Genomic DNA, 21,584 nt, shown 5'->3' with positions numbered 1-21,584 from the left:
CTTTTACATAATGCTTTTCTGAGTTAGATTTATACAAACCCTTATAAATCACATACATGTGCTACTCTTCTTTAAAAGGAAAAAAAGAGAAGCTAAAACGTAAAAGCCTAACGTTAGGAGTAGATACAAACACAACTGTTATTTACTCCCAAAACTCGTTAGTTACAGCAAGTTGAAAAAAAGCCAGGTTCATATTTGTAATTGGTACCGTAGCGCCCCCTCGTGGCCTGGGAAACTTCCGTTTTGTGTGCGTGCCAACGCAGCAAAACTTAACGGTGTCTGATTGCAAGTCGCAAAACGGGGATACTTGCGGTATTTTGTACTGCAGCGTTCAGTTTGGCAATTATTTTGTGTGTGTGTGTGTGTGTGTGTGTGTTTAGTTTGCAGTAATCAGTTGTCTGTTTTCTTGGTTGCATTATTAATAGTCTGTTTATAAATGAGTAATTTCTGTTTTTCGCTGCGTTCTTTTGGTTGCAGCGTGTTTGCCTCTTTCGACCACCGTCGCCTCCTCCTGGTATGAATACCAAATTAGTTGATAAAGTTGGACAGATGCTATTGTCCATTCTGTGTCCTGGCCCCATTCTACCCTATCTTCCTTCTTTATTGAACAAATGCTCGTTATAAAATCAGGCTCTTCAAGTGCTTTACGAACAAATGAATACCTGAAAAGGTTTAGAGTAATGAAAGTGCCAAAATTCAATAAATAAATGTACCATTCGATAATTAAATCAAAGTGTAATTGAATAATGAAACGTTTCATTAATTAGTCGAATGGTTCATTAGTTAAATAAAAATTCAATTCATGACTGACTTATTTAATTAAAAAAACATGTATTTGATTAATGCCCCTTCTAATGTATTAATTAAACATGTTCAGGGTAACCAATCAGGTGTTGGGACATGCCCATCAAACTTTGATGAGTGAGGGTGACAGATTTTTTTAACCTTTTTTTTTTTTTAAACAAAATAATAAAATGACACAACATGGCAACAGTTTACCAGTCCTTATTACAATACAGCGTAACTGCCATGGGAACAGTATACATTGATTTTCAAATTGAAAAAAATATTCATGTACATTTTCAAAACAGGTAAACAACCAACAAATAAATATGGCAACAATGCAACATAAATGAAAAGAAAAAAAGAGCTAACAATGAAGCCATATCCCTGTTTAAGGCTTAAACAGATTATTACAAGGGGGAAAAAAAACCCTAATAAACAGTTCAATTTACTTAAAGTACTGTATATAAATTTGAGAGGTTCAGAAAATTGATGGATGGTGCAAAGGCAGTTGATTTTAGAATAAAAACTCTTAAAAACAATAACAATAAGGAAGTGCATAAAAGGTTTAGATGACTCAAAATGAACAAGCAATGGCAGCAAATGAACAGATACTCATGAGGCGATGACAGAGAAGGAGAGTGAAAGAAATAAAGGAGGGTAAAGATATAATAAAGATAATCTTTTGGGAGCGGAACAGCCGACCCTCCCTTATTTCTTTCACTCTCTTTCTCTGTCGTTGCCTCCTCTGAAATCATCACTCCTCGACATCTCCCTACCATCCAACGGTTGTTACAAGGTATCAATGCACAGAAAACTGTAACAAGTGATTTCATTTCATTTCATTTCATTTCATTTCATTTCCTTGTATGACTTTATTTGACAGACGATATCCGGTCTCTTTTTTCTAGAGCTGCTGCATATAACTGTGTTTGTAATATGTTTACATTCAAAGGTTGCACCACAGAATCCCAGGAGCAACAACTACACTACACAGAAGCAACATACTGTACTTCTGTGTTGTGTATTTGCCTATTCTCTCAGTTTGTAAGGAATGGAACATTCTGCCAGAAATTCTGCCAGTGCCTATAAACTAAGTAGCACAATAATGTGTATGAAAAATGCAAGTCTTGACGCCCAAAAAGAGGTCCAAACTTGTGGGGTCCACCACAAGTGCAAGAGGTCCCCACAAAGCGAGTTAAACCTTACCATGTTGCAACCGCCCAAAAACAAGCACACACGTGCGCGCGCACACACACTTAAAATCTTTAGAAATGAGTGGAACATTTTCTTATGAAATTAAAGGGAACTACAGTATCAGACAACAACAGTAGAAATACAGTAATTTGAAACCAAGACTCGTGTGGCTATGGAATAAGACTTCCACTAGAGGGTAGCACTGGCCCATGAAAACTAAATATGATTAAAGAGTCAGTGGGCGGTGTGTTTTCCTAACAAATCTGTTATGTCACCGTTTGGAATGAAAGTCTCTGTGGGACTAACGATAGCTGTCTGAACACAAAAATGTGGAATAAATAATGTGGGCACTCGTTTTGCTCCATTTATACAAGCAAATCCTACATTTCCCTGTTAGATTCAGGCTCTCCAAACGGACTTTACTGTGGGATGTGTGTGTTGACACAGCGAGAGCCTGAAGATTTAAAGCTTAAACCGCATTAATGCTGCAGTTTCTCATACTTGAATCAATAATCCACGAAGAAGCAGCCTGCAGTCATGGGGCGTGATGTATGTCCTCTTACGTGAAGGCCTAGCTCTGTGTGTCAAGTGCCCTGTAACAGTGTTTATATCGATCTGGAGTCTTGTTTACAATGCCAATGTTTGATATGTTCTGAGCCATCCATCATCATGTTTGGGTTGGTCAGCCATCAGTGTGTTAGTTCTACTTGGCCTATGCCCTGTGAGATCGGCAGTGGTCGAAAAGGAAGGAGGAGACCCTTAAACCAAAGAAAAGAGTTCACTTGTCATGCAAAGAATATGATTTTATGCCGGCGTCTATGACACCAACACATTAAATACAAAATGATCAGAATACATGTAGGGAGTGCTAAAAAAGAACCACCAGGGTTCTCCTACTAAATCAGAGACAATAATGGACTTCTCAGCTGTTTATTGAAGGCCAGGAGAATAGCTAAATAGAGAAAAACAATGAGCTCGCTGCAGTTTGGCAAGAACTCATGGTAAACAATCACGCACAGACTGGTCAACATGACACCTTTCCCACCAGGACTTTTCCTATTTATATATATATATATATATATATATATATATATATATATATATATATATATATATATATATATATATATATATATATATATATATATTAGCTTCACATTGCCTTTGTTAAATATGAATTAAGCAAGAAAATCCACCAGTTTTTATCCAACTCAGGGAGTGGAAATTTTGCTCAGGGCTCAGCTAATAAATGGTTCAACTGTCGGCTGAGTTTAGTCATGTGACATTCACAAGCGGAGCCATGAGTGGTTGTTGCCAAAGCCCTGAGCAAATGAGCTGTTATTTTCAGTAGACAGAGTGGAGAAATGGCCATCCTCATACACGAGATCAAAACAGTTGAATTTTAAAATTCATATTCCACAAATATCCATCATAATCTGCTGTTTTGACTGCTGGCATTGTATAGAACAGTGGTTCTCAAATGGGGGTACGAGTACCCCTGGGGGTAGTTGAAGGAACTCCAGGGGGTACTAGAGATAAAAAACAAACAAACAAACGAAAAAATACTTTAATAGTAATATTAAAGAAAATATAAGTTCATAAAACACATTTTATGTTCAGCTCAGAGTGGCTAATTTACCAATATATATATACACTCTTAAGCATTCTGCAACATGCTATGAAAGAGATTAACAAAAAAACAAACAAAAACAAACAAACAAACACAATTTTACCATTGGATGGTGTGCTGAGAAGATGGTTTTGTTTGGATTGAATTCTAGCTCAACAAAACAGCATGTTGCCAGCCATCTTGTCGTCACCACTCTGACTCATGTAAGTGAAATACTCATCCACTAGATGGCCCCATGCAGGGGTCAGAAGTGGCACGCTGGGCTTGTGAAGCCAAATTTGTAAAAAAAAAAAAAAAAAAAAAATAGGGGCCAAATTTGACCCCGTGGGTTCTCCAGGGTTAAAAATGCAGATTCTCTCTCATACTAGAATACTAGAATAGTTCGACCCAACTTGTAATGTGCCACTTCTTGTTGTTGATTATTTTTTTGTGGACAAATGTCTATTAATAATTTGACATCAACAGTCCAATTAGGTGTTACTGTTTTGTGTCCTATGATCTGAATTTGGAGTTTTCCATAACACGAAAATTTACAGTTGTTTAATAAGGCTGTCGGCTGTGTATTAACCTGACTTCTGCACGACACAAATGATGATCCTAACCCCAGGGATGAAGCAAGAAATTCCACAAGTTAACCCTGGTAAGGCACATGTGATGTGAAAACCATTTCAGGTGACTACCTCTTGAAGTAGTCAAGCGTGTGCAAAGCAATAATCAGAGCAAAGGATGTCTCTTTTGAATAAACAAGAATAAAACACATTTTTTCAAATATTAAATCTTTTTGTTAGGTACATAAATTTATGTGTTCATTTTTTATAGCGTTTTTATAGCGTGTATGTGTCAGAGTGTGTGCGTGTGCATGCTTGTATATGTAAAATTATGCACACTTTCAGAGTAGATACATTTTTTGTGTCTTTGTAGGTTTATAGTTGTCTGCCGTGAACGAATAGAATTGTTGACCAGTGGTCCCCAACCATCGTTCCGCGGTCCGGTACCGGTCCGTGGATCAACTGATACCAGGCCGCGTGGGCCGCGCTCGAAATAATGTTTTGGAATTGATTTAGTTTATCAGTTCATTCAGTTTTGCTTTGATTTGATTGATCTTTGATTTTTGGCGCTGCCTCTGGCCGCTGTTGATATTACATTTTGTAGTGAGAAGGATAGTGGGCTTTTGAAAGCAGTCAGTCGGTGACACATGTTGTTTTTGTCGGGGTGAAATCTGGCCCACGACTGGCTGTAAGTTGTACTTTCTTTGTAAGAATGTGGATGTATGATGATATGTCCAAAATTAGTTTGTTTGTTTTTTCCAACAACTCGTGATTGTGGATAACATGCTATAGCTAGCATTAGTTCTTATCTTCATCATGTTATATAGTGCTGCCCTGCATGCGTTTAGCTCGTTTGCATTTTCGTTTGTGCCAGGTATTTCCCTTGAAATTAATGTGTTTTTTTTTTAAATGATGTTTGTTTGTGTGTTTGTTAATACGGACTCACAACAGACAGACTGGAGAACTTTACTGATGGATGCACCTTTAAAGTACGGATGAAAGAGTGACATTTACAGGTTGGCTCTGCTTGAAAAAAAAATGACTTCTGATGATGGACAGGCACATTTTTGTAAATTGTCTACCCTTATTTATGCCTACTCAAGTGTTTAAAATGTGTGGTTAGTAAGTTTTTTAATACATTAAACACAGGTTCCTGCATTGAATCGATTTACAGTCCAATCCTAAATTCCTCTTTTCACTTTTTACCACAATCTACTGTAGACTTTTGGCACCTTTTCATGTGACCTATTGTAGTTCAGTGCTGGACCAAATAATAGCAACTCAATTGCCATTAGCCGCAGCTGCTCTTTGACTGCAGCGATAATCATAAAATCACGAAAGCATGCTAACAGACACTCTAAACAAGCATTTCACTCCCAAAAAGCCATTTTATGGCAACAACCAGTCAGGTCAAATACTAACTGCCAAGAATTTACCAACACAATTCCCTGTCAAACTGAATTATAGTATTCATAGGCGAATCCTGTGACCAAAACACCATGCACATATTACTCTCACGATGTTTCCTCGGGGGAGTGAAAGATAATCATTCACATAGAAAATGGATCTCAAAGAAAAGCATGTGACTCATGACAGCCAGGCCAAGCTTCCAGCAATAATGGAGGGGGGATAAAACCATAAAGCACACCAGCACAGAAAGCAGTGAAGCATAGCGTGTTTATTTGACCCAGTACACATAATAACAAACTCAGCTGTGTAAGGAACACAATGTGAGAAGGGGCGGAGCAACAGAAGCCTATACAAGTGTGATCTGTCCCTGTGCATCCTGCAATGTAGAGTTAGCTGAAACTCTGGCCTTTTACACACCTCATGAAAAAATCTGCTCATATAGTTCAACCTGCAGTGAGAGTTTACAGTTTTTTTTTTTTTGTTAAAAAAAAACAGTTGCAACAGAGGGTATATTAAAAAATACGGACTGCAGGCTTATAGCAAAAATATATACTTTATCTAAGTTTCATTGTTGCCCTCTTTCAAATAAAATACAGAAACATACAAATGTTCATCCAAAGACCCTGAAATGATATGTTGGTGGATGCACTCTTGGCTGACTTTTTACCATGCAAAGTCACCTTTATTGACATCTTTGAGAAGGTGTTTGAAAGATTATTATTGTTAGTATTATTTTAATTCCCCCCATGCAATCCACAATGCTTCCACCAAATCTGCGCATCAAGAGCTGGTTGACCACCGCGGAGATAACAATGTAAATACACACGCACGCACGCATACACCAATGCGCGTGCGCGCACGCACACACACTCAGAAATATATGAAAAAACAGCAACTTGGCGATTTGTAAAAAGGTCTTTGTGGGATAATTATGTACTTGCATATGCATCCCTTTTGAAATAGATGAGTGGTAATTAGTTCTAAATTTGAACATGACAGCACAGACTTGTACCAAGGTTCGCAGGCTCCAAAGAAGGTGGTAGCAGATACAATCTTACACGGATAGGACAGTAAAATAACACAACATTTACCAAAGAGTGCAGCCAATTCAACTAGCCTGTAATATTCTATTTTTAAAGTCCCAACAAGTGGCCATAAAAAGCCATATACACAGAAATGATTGTTAGTTCAAAATAGGTTGGTGGACAATTCTATGCAATTCACAGCCCTTTCACTCATGTTTTAACTCAGGTTCTAAACCATAAAAACAGGGAGCAACAAACTTTGAATAGGCAATTCTAAAACAGTGCTGCTTTAAGTAAGTCTTGTTAAATTTCAGATTCCTCTCAACTTTTTAAGAAAATCAGATTGTCACAAAAAAAAAATCTGCTCGTCAACCCACATGAGAAGGGTCGTCTTCTTTACGTGATGTTAGAGGTCTTGAGGCCTTGCATCTTTTTTTGCAAAGCAGGGCACTTGAGTTCGAGTTCATCAGTCTCACAACCCCGTCCAAGTTTGTCACATCATTTACCAGTGTCCATTGTTTCTGGCAGATCAATTATGATACTGTAAGTCAGGTAGAGAAAATCCATAAGGGCCCCTGCAAGCCACCTTGCAGGGGCACATCTGAATTCGAAAAGCGTCCATAGACTCAGGGAGTGTTTGAGAATTTTTGTGTTGGGGTTCAGTAGCTGCAACCATCAGCGAAGGGCAAGCCGGCAACACAATGATCCCCGCTGTCCAGTAGGTAAGGAGGGTTCTCCTCGTAATGGGTGAGGGGCATTGTATCGTCGTCAAGGCCCGGCACGCTGTCCAGGTCAGCCTTCAGGTTTGGCCTCTGGTTGTCAGGGAAGGCCATGGAGAAGAGGGCCTCGGGGTCACACACGAACTTGTACACGTACCGTTCTCCAGCCACCTGAGCAGCATAATTTGATAGAAAACGTTTGACTCCATCTTTATGAAACATACATTTCAACCCATTGTGGACACTTGGCACTGACAAAGTTGGAAGAAAAAGAAAGGGGGAACGTGCCTTTACCTTCTGCATGATGCCCTTCTCGTAGTAGTAACGTAGAGAGCGGCTCAGCTTGTCGTAGTTCATCGCTGGTCTGTTCTTCTGGATGCCCCATCGGCGAGCCACCTTAAGAAAAGGGTCCGTAGGTTACAAACCCACCTGTAATGCCATGAAAGGAAAAGCACCGCAGCTAAGCCGCATACATACCTCCTCGGGCTCAATCAGTTTGAACTCCATTCCCCGACCTGTCCAGGCTATGAAATGTCCATTTGCCGGGTCGTCCAGCAAAGTGACAAGGAACTGCCAGAGTTGCAAGGAGCCACGGCGCTGGTATGGGGGACCGTCTCGATAGATGGACGGCTCCTGCTTCACTTTACCTGAACGTGGGAGAAGAGGAAAAAAAAAGACAATAAATTGAGCCGGGCAGTTCTGCATTTCGCCGCCATCGCAGTGAGGTGAGACATTCCAGACAGATGGAGAGTGTGAAGCAAACCAACTATTCATTATACTTCATGCAAAGAGTAGAAGAATTCCGAAAATGTGGAAAAATAAAGCATGCCTGCCAGCCACCCAAAAAATTAAAAACTCACCTTCTAATCTTTCAGGGACAACGCAGGTATCGTCAAAATAGAGTTGAGGATCTCTGTCGAAGGCATAACCTGAAGTTGAAAAGGTTTATTATTAATTAAGTGCAACTAGCAAACATGCTACAATCAAAAATGCAGTGCATGGCTTGCATGGACTAGGACAGGGAAATAAATCAAAGTACACAATTAATTTGTAATTTTTTAATTGAGAATTTGAAAATTAGCCAAATCGTGAAATTGAGGTTTTGCACATGTGGCAGAATACAGGATGGAGCATTGCGTGTTTACAATAGAACAGACTATTTCTTTGTGGCATTTAAGCAAGCTATGCACGAGCTATGAATGTTAAGGGGATACGGAACAAATTTTGCCATTTTCGGCAATAAAAATAAAAACCTGTATTTTGTCTAATTAAATTGACAACCACTTTCAATGTCCAATTAATGCCTTTAAAAAGGCATTTTGTCATTTGCTATTGACTGAAAATACATTATGTGCTCAAGGGTCAGGTAACAACCAATCACGATGCAGCTTACTGACATCACATGGTCAAACCCAGAGAACAGTTGAGTTTTGAGTAATTGGTCGCTACCTGAGCCTTGAGCAACTGATTTCAATTTCAGGTTTCAGTTAGAGGAAAAATGTGTTGTTAAAAGTTTTACATTCGTGTGACAAACATTTTTACTACCTGAAATGGCTACATACCTTTAGTTTCCCTTTAAGTTTGTTGAAACTGATTCAAAAATTAGTATACTGTCCATTATTTTTGTCTGGGTATTTTACACAGGGTTTCTTTTTGTATTAATTGTTTTAATTAAAACTGTTTGAAATTGTATTTGTATAGAATGACGGGGGGCTATATCGCCCAGCCCTAACATGGACTACCCACTTCCCCATGACCGGTCACTTAAAATGCCGCTGACCTCTACTCGTTCACGCGTGCTGATCCCTCTACGGCTCAATAAGCCCTACACGGCTCAGGGGACACAAATACCTCACGGACGAGGCACTTCTATCTCACGAGAGAGAGAGGGGGAAAAAAAACAAAAAAACAACGACTTACTTTCGTGGTTATTTTGGTAGTAGCTCCCCGCTGTGCCAAAGGATGAATGACAGTTGGGCATCTCTGCAAAACAAAGACAGTGGCCGTATAATTTTAGACCCGAGACATCCCAGCCTTTGGTGTCATCTCATATGTGCACCACATCAAAATCCACCTCACAGCTGATAGCTATATTCGACTTTGTGTATAAAGATGCACAGCTTGAAATAGCATCTTTTGATTTGTGTGATTGGTTTCATGTTGATAAAGCATCAATAACGATGGATGAAGCATTGGCTGCTACCAGTCACATTAGACTGCAACTTCAACTGCTGCCCGCCTACGCACGCATATCTCAGAGTGGACTAAAGCCCAAATCTGGGTAGCAGCGCACAGCCCACTCTCGCCCTCGCACGCCCACCAGCCTTTAAACTGGATTAGTGCGGTGGCTGCTGCGTTAAATCTCAATGATAATCAAGTTACAAGCGGCCGTCCCCTTTGGGGTTTGGGCCTGGCTTCCGCTTGTCTCTGCTGCATACCAACCGCGATGCAATTGGTCATTATTCTGCGTCACATCAACTGATAAGATTGACAGAATTCAACGGCGAGTAAGCCTAGACTCCATCGGACGTCGGTGCGACAAAAAACAGATGCTAAATATCTTGTTGTACTTGGCCATAGAAAAATACGCAGTACGGTCCCTGCAAATATCCCCAACGTGGACATCCTCTGTCCTTCTCGAGATGATAGCCCTGTGTGACGTAGGTGTTTAAAGGCCATAAGAAGCTAAGCGGATTTGTCATTACATCACTGGCAGGCCAGCCGGTCATCCACTGTGCTGAAAAGGAGAGTATGTGACGTTGTTGGGGTTTTTCCTTCCTCAAATTTAGTGTGTTTCAGGAAAAGAGGATGTTCATGTCACAGAGCATAACAGCTGCATGCGTGGGCGTCAGAAGAACAACAGTCAGGCGCTTGTTTGATTTATACCATGTGACCAAACAGTGAATCTCTTTTATCGAGGCTCACAGGTTTCCTCAACCACCAAGAGGTGGGCCGACAACAATTTAGCTCCTTTTCGTCCCATGATGGAGACATTTTTGTGATCATCTCTTTGCACCTTGCAGGCCTCAAAGTCCTCTGGGGGCTTTGGCCTCAATCTATTCCAGGTAGGCTCAGTGAGGAGCTTCTTGTCACCTGGCTGGATGGCCCATTTACTTTTTGCCCTTAGAGGATTAGGCTGAGCTGAAAGACCCACTTTTACTTTACTGGCACGACCCAGGAGGAATGATCAGATTTAACTCAAATCGTGTGAGTGTGAAAGGGCGGTAGGGTACCTGTGCACCCAGGCTGCCATTACACGCTAAAACTTGCATACATGTGTCAGCAGCCTGAACAAACACGGCCAGGCGCATTCCTCACCCTAAGGTAGCTGTGGACTACCTGGCTCGAAGAGTGAATTATGAAGCGCCGCTCACCGGAATCGAAGCTGAAATCGCGGGGCTCCTGCTTGATGGCCATCGGGTGGAAAGCGGCCTGGCGCGTCGGTGCCGAAGGGCCCACGCTGGGAACGCCCTGCTCTGTGTATCTCGGGTCTATGAGTTCTTGTTTGAAGCCGTGTGGGGGTACAACCACCAGGGGTTCGGACATTTGCCGCTGGTACAATGGCCGGCCCTCGTGTGGCCGACTGTTGTTATTAGCCAGCTGGGGTAGGAAGTGGAGCCGCCCTTGATTCTCCGATGGGGGAAAAGGTAGAGATGGCTCGGACATCTGCCTCTGGAACCTAAAAACGGACAAAGAAAGAAACATCGTTACAAGGACGAGCAAGGCCAGCTCTTGGTGGCTGTTTTGATAATCTGAAAAACTTAATTTCTAGTTTATTAAGAGGGAATGTTAATTTTCAAGAAAAGAATAAATATACCGGCACTCGAGTCAGTCAGAGCCCTACGAACAAGGTGTATTGCGCAAGGATGTAACGAGAAGTGACTGTAAGATCTTGACAGGTTGTGATCAGATGAATTTGGGTGGATTTTTGGAGTGCTTTGGCTAACAGTGGCAAATTTACATTACAATTAACTGAAATACATATAGTAAATGAAACAACAACAACAAAGCGGAGCCGAGGCCTGATCATCAGTTGGTCAGTAGATTACTGGGAACTTCCTAGGTCTTTGTGGGAACTGTTTACCTGTGCTCTGGCGTAAAGTTATTGGCATCCTGGCCAATTAGTGTACACGGCACAGCGAATGGCGGGCTGTGGACTGAAAGCGTCGGCTGATTTTGCGAGCCTGCACTCGGTGTGAGGGGCTGTTGCTGCTGCAGGACATGCGCTGGCTGTGGTCCAGGGTTCAGGTTGGCTACATTGTTACGAGGGGGAGGGGTAGGCTCGTTGAGGTGGGATGCTCCATTGGTGCTCGTGGAACTGCACGGCGACACCGGCGTGGAGGGAGGGGTTAATGGTTTGAAACCAGGAGTAGACTTCCTGTCGCAGGCACTTTTTGTCAAACGGAAAGTGTTTATTAGAAAAGAGGTGTTATTATGGATCTCCAAATATCTGTAGACATCTTGTACCTGTAGCTGTAAAGGCACTTCTCTCCATAGGGCATGGGACTCCTTTCCTGGTGGCAGGGGGACAGATCATTGGAGGGAGTCAGCTCCCGTTTGATCTTGGTCGGTGGTGGTCCATGGAACATCACTGGACAGAAGCAGAGAAACAACAAAACCCACCGCATCAGAGAAAGTCCAGATACCTCCTACGTAATAGGAGCCATAGGGAGAAGTGCAACAGTTATCTTAATCCAATTTAGCACATCATGTGGACAATGCGTGTATGTATTGCCTCATCTGTCCAAAGCCACTTAGCATTTATTTATCGTCCATCTATGCCGCACTGTTTGTGTAGCTGGGATGATTTTAACTGCGCTAGATGCACAAATCCCATCAAACTTTGCATCTGATTCCTATTAGGACAGACTCAATCCCAATACTCATGAATCAGTGTGGCTGCAATCTAATGGCGGTGAATGATTTTCTTCCCTGACTGCTGTTGTAACCATTAGACCAGAAACACAGGCCTCTGCATACCGGCTGCAGTTACCAGGGTGGCGCATAATGGTAGGGAAGAAACTAGATCTCAGAGAGGAGAGGGCGTCAGATGACGAGGGCGTTGATGGACTGCGGCCGAGCAAACAACTAACATGCGGCCCCTTGTTGTTTGCACACTCTAAAGCCTAATTTTCCTTTGCACTCGAATGATGCAAAATGGTTGATGCCTCCGCGGTGGATATTTTTATGCCCCGATTACATTCTCTGTGGACTCATTTTTGCGACATTTGCCATTCTGTTGATTTCAAGAAAACAGGGAAGAAAACCAGAATAAAATTCTCTTGAGAACTTAGCGCAGTGGTTCTGAAATGGGGGTACATACATTCATGCGGCCACGAGACGGCGCTTCTGGGGGGTATGAGAGATTTTAACGTTGTTTAAGTAAGTTTCAGCAAATCTAATCTAATTCTTATTAGCACAGTGACAAGAGCAGTTTTTTTTTAAATGAAAAACAATCTAATTGGAACATGAAGCAACTAATTGCTAAATTGCATTACAGTGACTCCTTTGCAAAATGTTGTTTGCCTGTATTTTGTGATGCTTTATACAGATGCTCATTGTCATTAGTGAAGCAATTTTCTAGCAGAAAAAAAAACTAATAAAACAAATTATGTTTTCTGATATACAGTACCTTCTGGAGCTGCGGAACAAAATACATTTTGAGATACTGCTATAAATGTAGTTATAAAGTTAAATCAGACAGTGGTAGCACAGTACCCAGTTTTACTTTTTTTTCCCCATCCAAATATGTTTTGTGCCAGTTAGGGGTTACTTGGCCGTCATTTGGATGGGGGTGGGGGTGGGGGTGTGTGTGTGTGTGTGTGTGTGGGGTGGGGGGTCTGCCCTTGTATCTGTACCAAATGGTGTGAACCACTGGTTTACAAAGTTGAGATTTTTGCATTTCTTCTGTATAAGACATGTGATTCAGCAGTGCCGTCTCATTGTAATCGCCTATCTTGCAATCTGGCCTTGAATAGGTGCGAGAGAGAACGCCTGCAGCCTGGCAACTGCAGCCACCGTCAGCAACTCATCTCACGCTCACACTGACACAGAAGAAACAATCTCTCTACGAACAGTAACACAGCTATGAGTATTCCCATGCTGCACTTCTGATTCTAACATCATGCTACAAAACTGGGAAGCGGGACACTATCCCAAACTGATAGAAGTGCACTCCAGTCGCAACCAGGAGGCCACCTTTCAGGACCTACACGCGCACACACACACACACACACACACACATTTTTGGAAAGCAGGGTATGAGACCGCCCTATCCGCTGGAATCTGGTCCGCTCCGGCAGCGAGGCCCGAGTGCGGGAAAGTGTGAAATCAGATTAGGAGCTTGGCTCATGTGATGCCCCATGCCAATCGGCTGATTAAACTCAAAATGGTTGAGAGGGAGAGGCGGACAAGCGAGCGCACAAAGCCCAAAGCGGACTTCTGAGGACAAAGGATGACGTTTGTCCTTGACTGGATTAAGACATTTCAATAAATGATGGGTGACACCAACTTCAGGTCAGAGAATGCTTGTGGCAAATAGTCTTAGAGGGACTGCGTAAGATTTAGACGTTTTTTCATTACGGACAGCAGGAGGTGCTGCATTTACCATTGTCCGTAGCTATAACAGACATGGCAGCCTCCGTAGGAGTGCCACCCCCCATGTAATATCATTTCATGATAACTAGACCTACGATTACTGCATTTTTAAAACATACGGTTGGGTGTAAAGAATACATTTATTTTCAAGTTGTTGTTTTTTTAAGTCTAATCTTACACATTGTCCCTTTAAAGAATCATGCTCTGATGCACCCCTTCATCCAACTAAATAGCAGGTTGGGTAACATAAAGGAGAACTCACAGCTATCCGACTGGAAGTCTGGGACGAACTGCTCATCATCCGGCACCTGAGCTGTGAAGAGAAAGGACGGAAAAAAGTTTTTAAAAAATGGCTGAAGTGAGCATTAAAAAAACAAAAAAACAAAAAAAAACATTGCCATTTCTGAAAAAAAAAAACAAAAAAAACTTTTAGTCAGCAGATCGTCACACGTAGGACTTTGTTCGTCTTCCTCTTGTAGCAAAATACCAAGAAGTAGAACTAGTTCACACTCAAGTTAATTTTTCACCTCAAAACTCTGACTCAGCATTTAGCCATTAACAAAGCACCGGAGCACGAAGTGAAACCCACCTTCTGCGATCCAAATATCCTGAAGCTGACTGAGATCTTGGAAGAGTTCTGTCCATCAAATTAAAAAGATGTATCAGTAGTATTCTCTTAATTACTTGAAGACTTTATTACAACCTAGCCACACACCTTCCGTGTCCTGGGCGAGCTCAGTGTCCACAAATTTCCTCTTCCTGTCACTGAAGACCCTGCTGTGTTCCTGGACATGAGACTGTAATGGGGAGAGAAGATGGGGAAAGGCTACTTGAACAGCAGTCCAATGACATCTACGCACGGGCGCATCTGCCAGTCAAATAATGGACCGAGAGTCGTTCCACATATAATGCTTGTGACGTGCGCCGCTTACGTTGGGCGGGACCATGAACGGAACCTGCTGGTCGTAGAAGCCGTCCATGTTCGGTTTCCGGTTTCCAAGGGGGAGGGGGGGAGGGTTGTGCTTAAGGGATGCTGCTTGGCAGGTCACTGGAAGACAAAAAAGCAATACACACAACCATCATGTACTGTATGTGCGCTGCGTTCACCAAGCTGTAACAAACAAGCGGCTTTTTGAGATTTGAGCCGCGCCAGGCGAGAGGAAGTCACACAACGTAAACACGCATAATGCAGTTACATAAGTCGTGCTCATTGACCGAAATGGCAAATATTTCCCTGTATAATCAGTTTGCATATCTTGGGTAAAAGATCATGAAAGGATCTCATTGGTTAAGGAGGAAATGAGGCCAGCTCTTGAACAACGCATCACATATCACTATTGTGCACTTGAGCCAGTAAGGAAACACAAAAAGTTGTAGTTGTACAACAATAGGCAGCAACCGGCAGTGGCCTCCATTCTCACATCTCTCTGTGGACCTAGAGATATGACTCACTCTGCTATCTCTCGTTAATGGATGACAAATAAAGCATAGCTGAAGGCAATTACTGCAGACGCTGAGCAGATAGCACTTAGAACATGAGTCTGTGTGGGTGCGCGTGCGCGTGGCGCCAAGTTCACGTCGCGCAAGTTAACATTTTGACAGTTTAAAAAGCCCCGTCACAGATTTTTTATTTTTTTTTTTACCTGAAAAGATTCAGGTTGACTTGCAACTGAAATTACTTTTGAAATAGTACATCCAAATGTTTTGTCAAACGTTGTAGATGAAACAAACAGCTAACGATTGAGCTTTAAAAACAAAGCGAATGGTCACTGAACGCAGACACGTATTTTGTGCGACATCAACTGGCTTCAGTTAACTTTTGCGCTTCGGTATACAAGGGTGGTGGTGTACGGGGGGGGGGGGGGGTTACTCAACACCACCTTTTTACTCCTCCCCGCCCTTCCCCCCACCCTCCGTCATCTTGTTTTTCTCAATGAAGTGAAACTTGATACTCGATCCGCGTGGAAACGCGCAGGAGGAGGGGTGCCAATAGCCCCTCCATTCATAAAAAAAAAAACAAATCACAAACAATCCGCCACTGTCGATAAATCATAACAACGCCAATTATACAGCACACGCATGCTTTCGTTCTAAAATTGTGATCCATTTATCCGTGACGCACGTAAAGAAATGGTCGTGTAAAGTAAAGAGGTTTTTGGTAAAATGGCGTAGCGATCTTTCCCCCTCAAACATTTGGCTGTTTCGCGAAAACAAAATAACTCCCCCGCTGCCCAGCAAAGTAGATATGAATCTTACCTCGAATGGGTTTGTTTGTTCCCTCTTTGGCAGGAGAATACGGTAAATATGTCCAAACAAATGAAGGGGAAAAGACGAAAGAGTAGCAAGCCGTGTAATCAGACGCACGCTCGGATTGATGTACGCGTCTCCACTCACAAAACTTGACTGAGCTCTTCGTTCATGGTTGCGCTTGCTTTTCCCCTGGGCATGGACGTAACGCGGAGACGTGCACTGATTGGTAGGAAGGACGTGTTTGCTTGCCGACGCAGCCAATGAAGGCGCCCTAGCTGTTGAATAATGCGTGTGATAATGCTCAACCAATCGGAGCGCGGCACTGACCTATTTTTATGAATGGCTGGATTTCATTCACTTCGCCCCCCCAATCGTTGAAGGCAATGTTGATTTAAAGGACCCATGCCAGTGGGAATTTAGCCACTCAAGATGATCGGAGTACTAAACAAAAGTCTTACTACTTAATTTTATGCATTCGCCATGAGATGCTACGTTAGTAACCATTTAGTATTATGTGTTTGTCACATACAGTTGAAATAAATTCCACAAATCCAATTGTAAAACATGCAGTCTTTGATCAGAGTTAATAGAACAGAATCAGAATAAAATCTAGAATCCAAGCAGAATGCAAGTTAGATGCCCAAACAAATTGAATAGGTGTGCATGTGTGTGGAAACAAGATGCGTGTACAGAAAACCGCCACACCCACAGGAAGGTTAAAGGTCATGAAAAAAAAGTCATTATCAGCCCATGACACCAAATTAAGACACTCAGCTCTCGTGCATGCTTGAAAGCGTCTCTTTTTAATATCTATCTCAGCAGATGGTATAAAAGTAATAATCCATCAAATCCCTGCAGCCACGGTGAACAGATTATGGAAATGTGCTGAGGTCATAATAGTAAATCATGATACAAGCCCCTTTCATGAAGCCTGGCCCAGCCGTCTTTTTCCCACCTTTTTTCTGCTTTTTTTTAATTTGTATTTTTTATTCTTGTTTTTGTATAAACAGCGCCAAGATGGTATGGGGGACTAAATTGAAAAACAAAAACACATCCATTATGATAATCTTACAGTTTTGGGAGCCAGTGATAAACTAAAAGCTGTTTGTATATAACTAAATAAGAGGTCTTTATTTAAAACAAACTGTTATTGGTTTAATTCTACGTATGTATCAAAAGTGGGTGGCCGATGGTAGACTGGTCAGCACTTCTGCCTTGTAGTTCAGAAGATCGGGTTCAGTTCCTGCTCTCTGATCTCCTCCCATATTCCAAAAACATGCATCTCAGGTGTATTGGACATACTCAATTGTCGTAAGATGTGATTGTTAGTGTGACTGGTTGTTTGTCTCTGTGTCATGCGATTGGCTGGTAACCAGGGTGCACCTGCCCACAGCCCATAGTCAGATGGGATAGGCACCAGCAAACCTGCGACCTTTATGAGGATAAGTGGCTCTAGAAAATAGATGGATGTGAGAACAATATTTGTCACAGACGCCCAAGAAGCAAATAGGACATCAAAATGGAAAATTAGAAAGTCTTTATTCACAAACATTCAATGCAACCGCAGAGAATATCGGAACTCGAACTCTAGACTCGGAAACTATACTTGAAATCTGAACCTGGATAGATCAAGAAACAAAGTAGTCATACTCTGTCACAATAGTAAATATAGGATCTTATATGACAAAGGTGATAAATACATGATGACGAATGGTCATTAATACAAGAGCATAGCAACTCATCTCAACAGCATTAATGGCTTTTGCTGTTTTTATGGCTTTACACTGGCAGACTGCTCAGCTGTAAAATAGACTTTAAAATTTTGCTACTGGTCTATAAATAACAGAATATGTTACGGAAATGCTAATTAAATGTGAACCCAGCAGATATAGACTCGGGTCAATTAGTGGAGCAAACATGTTGAAGTAACATCTACATTTCTTGTTGAACACAAATAGAATTGCTTGCCAACACTTAACCCCACTTTCCTGAGTTGTGTGCTAAAGATGGTTATATTCTAGATGTTTTGTTCTGGCACTGATGCGGCATCACGTTCGGTCATGCCTCAGGTCAGCAGCTTGTCTCCCAGCGAGATGAGGATGTGTGCTTGTGTAGGTAAGAGTTTGGCCCAAAATAGCAGCTGTCAAATTCAATTGTGTGCATGCTAAGCGTGAAATAGCAGAGGACGTGTTTGCAAGCAGAAGCCCGCGGGGCCACTAGCGCACCTTTTTTTTCGGCATGGATGTGGTGGGTGCTTACTGGGAAACGTTCAGAGGGCGTGCGCATTGTGTTGCTCTGGCTTAAAATAAACGCAGCATATCTGCAGACTGCGCATTTTGCTGCGAGGTCAGGACAACTTCCTGGTCCCTCGAAAGGCTGACTAGTGCTTGTGTGGGTCAGTGTGACGCCAGCGCCCAAGTGTAACCTGGCCTACTCCTGGTCTTCACCTAGTCCAAGAACACACACATCGGAGCATTCACATACACTCCACACAAAAATAAAATATATTTCATCACAGTACGCTCTTAATAAATATCTGCTTTACATACCGCTAAATGCAAGAGAAATCATATAGATTTGTTGTCCAACCAGGAAGATACTGCCGGTGGTGGTTAGAGAAGAGTGGTTATTCAAAACTGAGGATCAAGGCTTGGATTTGAAGTAGATCTAAATGGGACTGGAGTATTTAACTTTTCTTTGGTGTGTATTTATGTCACTCATCAATAGTCGCTACCGCTGGTTGTTTACTTTCAATTTTTGCCTTTAGCATGCATGCTGTGATCTTGACATCTCTGATCTGTACAACGATGATAAAGGCATTCTGTATTCTACTGACAAGGTGCTTCTTTTTCCATCTAAAAAGAGTCACTCTTTGGATATTTGTGTCATAGTCCTAATCCTGTGATCTTTTTTTGCATGATGTTGCTGTTGAGTGAAAAACATGTAGTATGTCTAAGAGTATTGAATCACAAAACAGAAATTGTTTTGTTTTTCTATATTGCCATTATTTTTGGTTTCTTCTTCAGTTGATGCCATGGATTGGACTGATGAACATCGCACTTTCATTGTGGAAACGTTTATCAATACAAACAAATCTCTAACTGCAACACAACGAGCGTTCCGTTTGCACTTCAACCTTGGTAGACATGATCCCGTACCAGCTCGTAACACCATCTTGTTATGGGTTACCAGCTTCAGAGCTACTGGATCTGTATTCAAACGAAAATCAACCAGCCTACCTCACGCTGCCAAAACTCCAGAAAATTCGGCAGCGGTAAGAATGACATTAAATGTACTTTTCAAAAATAAAAACACTTTGTTGTTTCTTTACTTTATTTGTATTTTGTTAAACCTACAAACGTGTGAGATCATTTTGCCTGACCCTGGACATTTAACAAACATCAGTGATACGGTTGATACGGTTTTTATTCCCGTACTTCTCAAATGCCTGCCATGCATGTTTTTGGAATGTGTTAGGAAGCAGGAGTATCCAGAGAGAACTCACACAGGCCCGGGGACAACATGCAAACTAATCACAGAAAGGCCTGAGCCAACTGGATTTGAACTCCGAACTTTGAAATGTGAAGCGGACATGCTAACCATTCTTACACTAATCGGCCCATTTAAAACAAATACATGCAATTTTAAAGTATCATTTTAAAATAAAGTCAACTAAATCTGCAGATGCACATTTTCTTTGCATTTTACAAAACAAAACATACACACACATGTGTTTGGACAGCAAGACGCAGATGAACCAGTAGCATTTCCAACTTGGAGATGTCTGTCAAATGACAAGGTCCCCAATGATTGTATTTTTCATTTGTAAGTGTAGCCTTTGGGTGCAGCATATCCTCAGAGTGAGGGACAAGTTTTGACATGATGGCTATTAATAGCACTTTGCCAGATAATTCCTGCCTTGTTATCTTTTGCAGCCACGCTCAAGAAGCCTTGCCAAAGGCACACTTTTCTACTCCGTTGTGTAAGTCATGCTCTTCGTTTCTGATTTCCACATTTTCTCCCGCTGACTATTTCTTCGGAGTCACAGTCCAGAAAGCTACTCAACCGCAAACAATCACTCCAAAGAACCTCGTCTCGTTTAAAGCTTAAATGGTTTCTGTCCTGCAGCCTTTCACGTTAGCTCAAGTTAACATGCTAATTAGGACCATTAGAAAATAATCCTCCAGGGGAGGAGAATGTCCTGCACGTAACAATTATGAGATATGGATGGCTATTTATTACCAAGATGAAACTTTTTCAAAACAAACTGACTGAGGGGGTGGGGGCGCCCTGAGCTGGTTGCCAGCCATTTGCATGGCACAAAGAGACGAACATCCATTTGCGCACCAAATCACACCCAAGGACAATTTAATGTGTCCAATACACCTGCCAAGCATGTTTTTGGAATGTGGGAGGAAGCCAGAGCGCTCAGAAAGAACCCACACAGGCTCGGGGAGAACTTGCAAACTCCACACAGGAAGGCCTAAGCCAGCTGGAATTGGAACTCGGTGGACGTGCTTACCACAGTTTTTGCGCGGTTTAAACCAATAGCGCTCAAATGATAATGTTTTAATCTTTTATTGGACACACTCTGCTAACAATTCACTGCTTCACTGAACCTCCCTAAAATGAATACTTCTCAGGAAAAGAGACAAAATTGGATGTTCAGACTCAGCAAAACTGCAGAACTAAGTATGGAAGATATACCTCCCTCTCTTAGAGCCTTAGTACTTTCCTTGCTCAAATCCAACCACTAAAAAATTGAGATTCTGTTTATTGGTCCTGCTAGCAGCTAGACAGTAGCACCTGTTGAAAGACGCCACTTTAAATTTGGTAAAAGTTCTATTGCCAAAAGTGACCCATCACAAAGCTTGATGTTATGTTTGACTGAGTCTTTCAACTGTACGTGCGGAATATTTTCAACAATTTGCTCCGAAATAGGGCGCTTTATCCCTGAGTAACACAGAGACCATAGTTTGAAGAATTTTTTACATCTTTTCTTGACTAATTTATTATTATATTTTCTGGTCTTTCCACGTTGAGTATAAAAAGCTGGCAGTGAGTTGCAGCAAGACTTGATGTGGACCGCAATATTTGATCCTATTACTTCTATACCGGCACCGAAACAGATTTCCCGAAACGTGAAGACTTTATATTTTTTTCATAAAGTACTAAATATCTTCTGTAATGAAAATAAGTATTCATCCAGTATTAGTATAACATTTTGTCGTTCACTCACCACATGGTTTTGTTTGAACAAAGAGCCTATCACTAAATAGACGAGAACTCTCCGTGTAGCTAGAATGAGATGACCTTGACAGATAAATGAGTTCAACATGGACATATATGATTGTGTGGTCTTGTCCTCCCTTCTTGTAGTTGCTCCCTCGGAGTCCATAGCCTTAAGAAACTTCTTTTACTCTTG

The 21,584-nt window shown here is 41.8% G+C and overlaps 1 protein-coding gene across 2 annotated transcripts; it reads right to left on the bottom strand.

The window, feature by feature from the left end:
* Positions 1–5,818: 5,818 nt before the first annotated feature.
* LOC148423160 (ETS translocation variant 5-like) lies at positions 5,819–16,319 on the bottom strand. Of its 2 annotated transcripts, none has more exons than XM_088415665.1 (13): positions 16,166–16,319; positions 14,842–14,957; positions 14,625–14,706; positions 14,499–14,546; positions 14,172–14,222; positions 11,780–11,903; positions 11,397–11,702; positions 10,687–10,991; positions 9,233–9,295; positions 8,173–8,241; positions 7,790–7,959; positions 7,601–7,708; positions 5,819–7,483 (listed from the first exon to the last, which is right to left on the bottom strand). In XM_088415665.1, exons 2-13 carry the CDS (start codon positions 14,887–14,889, stop codon positions 7,253–7,255), a joined length of 1,605 nt encoding a protein of 534 aa, XP_088271791.1. In that variant the 5' UTR covers positions 14,890–14,957; positions 16,166–16,319; the 3' UTR covers positions 5,819–7,252. The 2 variants fall into 2 exon arrangements, with proteins under 2 accessions (XP_088271791.1, XP_088271793.1); XM_088415667.1 differs by having other exon boundaries at positions 7,607–7,708.
* Between the last annotated feature and the right edge of the window lie 5,265 nt (positions 16,320–21,584).

The sequence above is a fragment of the Hippichthys cyanospilos genome, chromosome 5, assembly GCF_059441005.1.
Source record: "Hippichthys cyanospilos isolate Australia breed blue-spotted pipefish chromosome 5, RoL_Hcya_1.0, whole genome shotgun sequence".
NCBI classification, from domain to species: Eukaryota; Metazoa; Chordata; class Actinopteri; order Syngnathiformes; family Syngnathidae; genus Hippichthys; species Hippichthys cyanospilos.
Note: the sequence above shows the minus strand (reverse complement) of the source record. Positions and strands in the feature narration are given on the sequence as shown.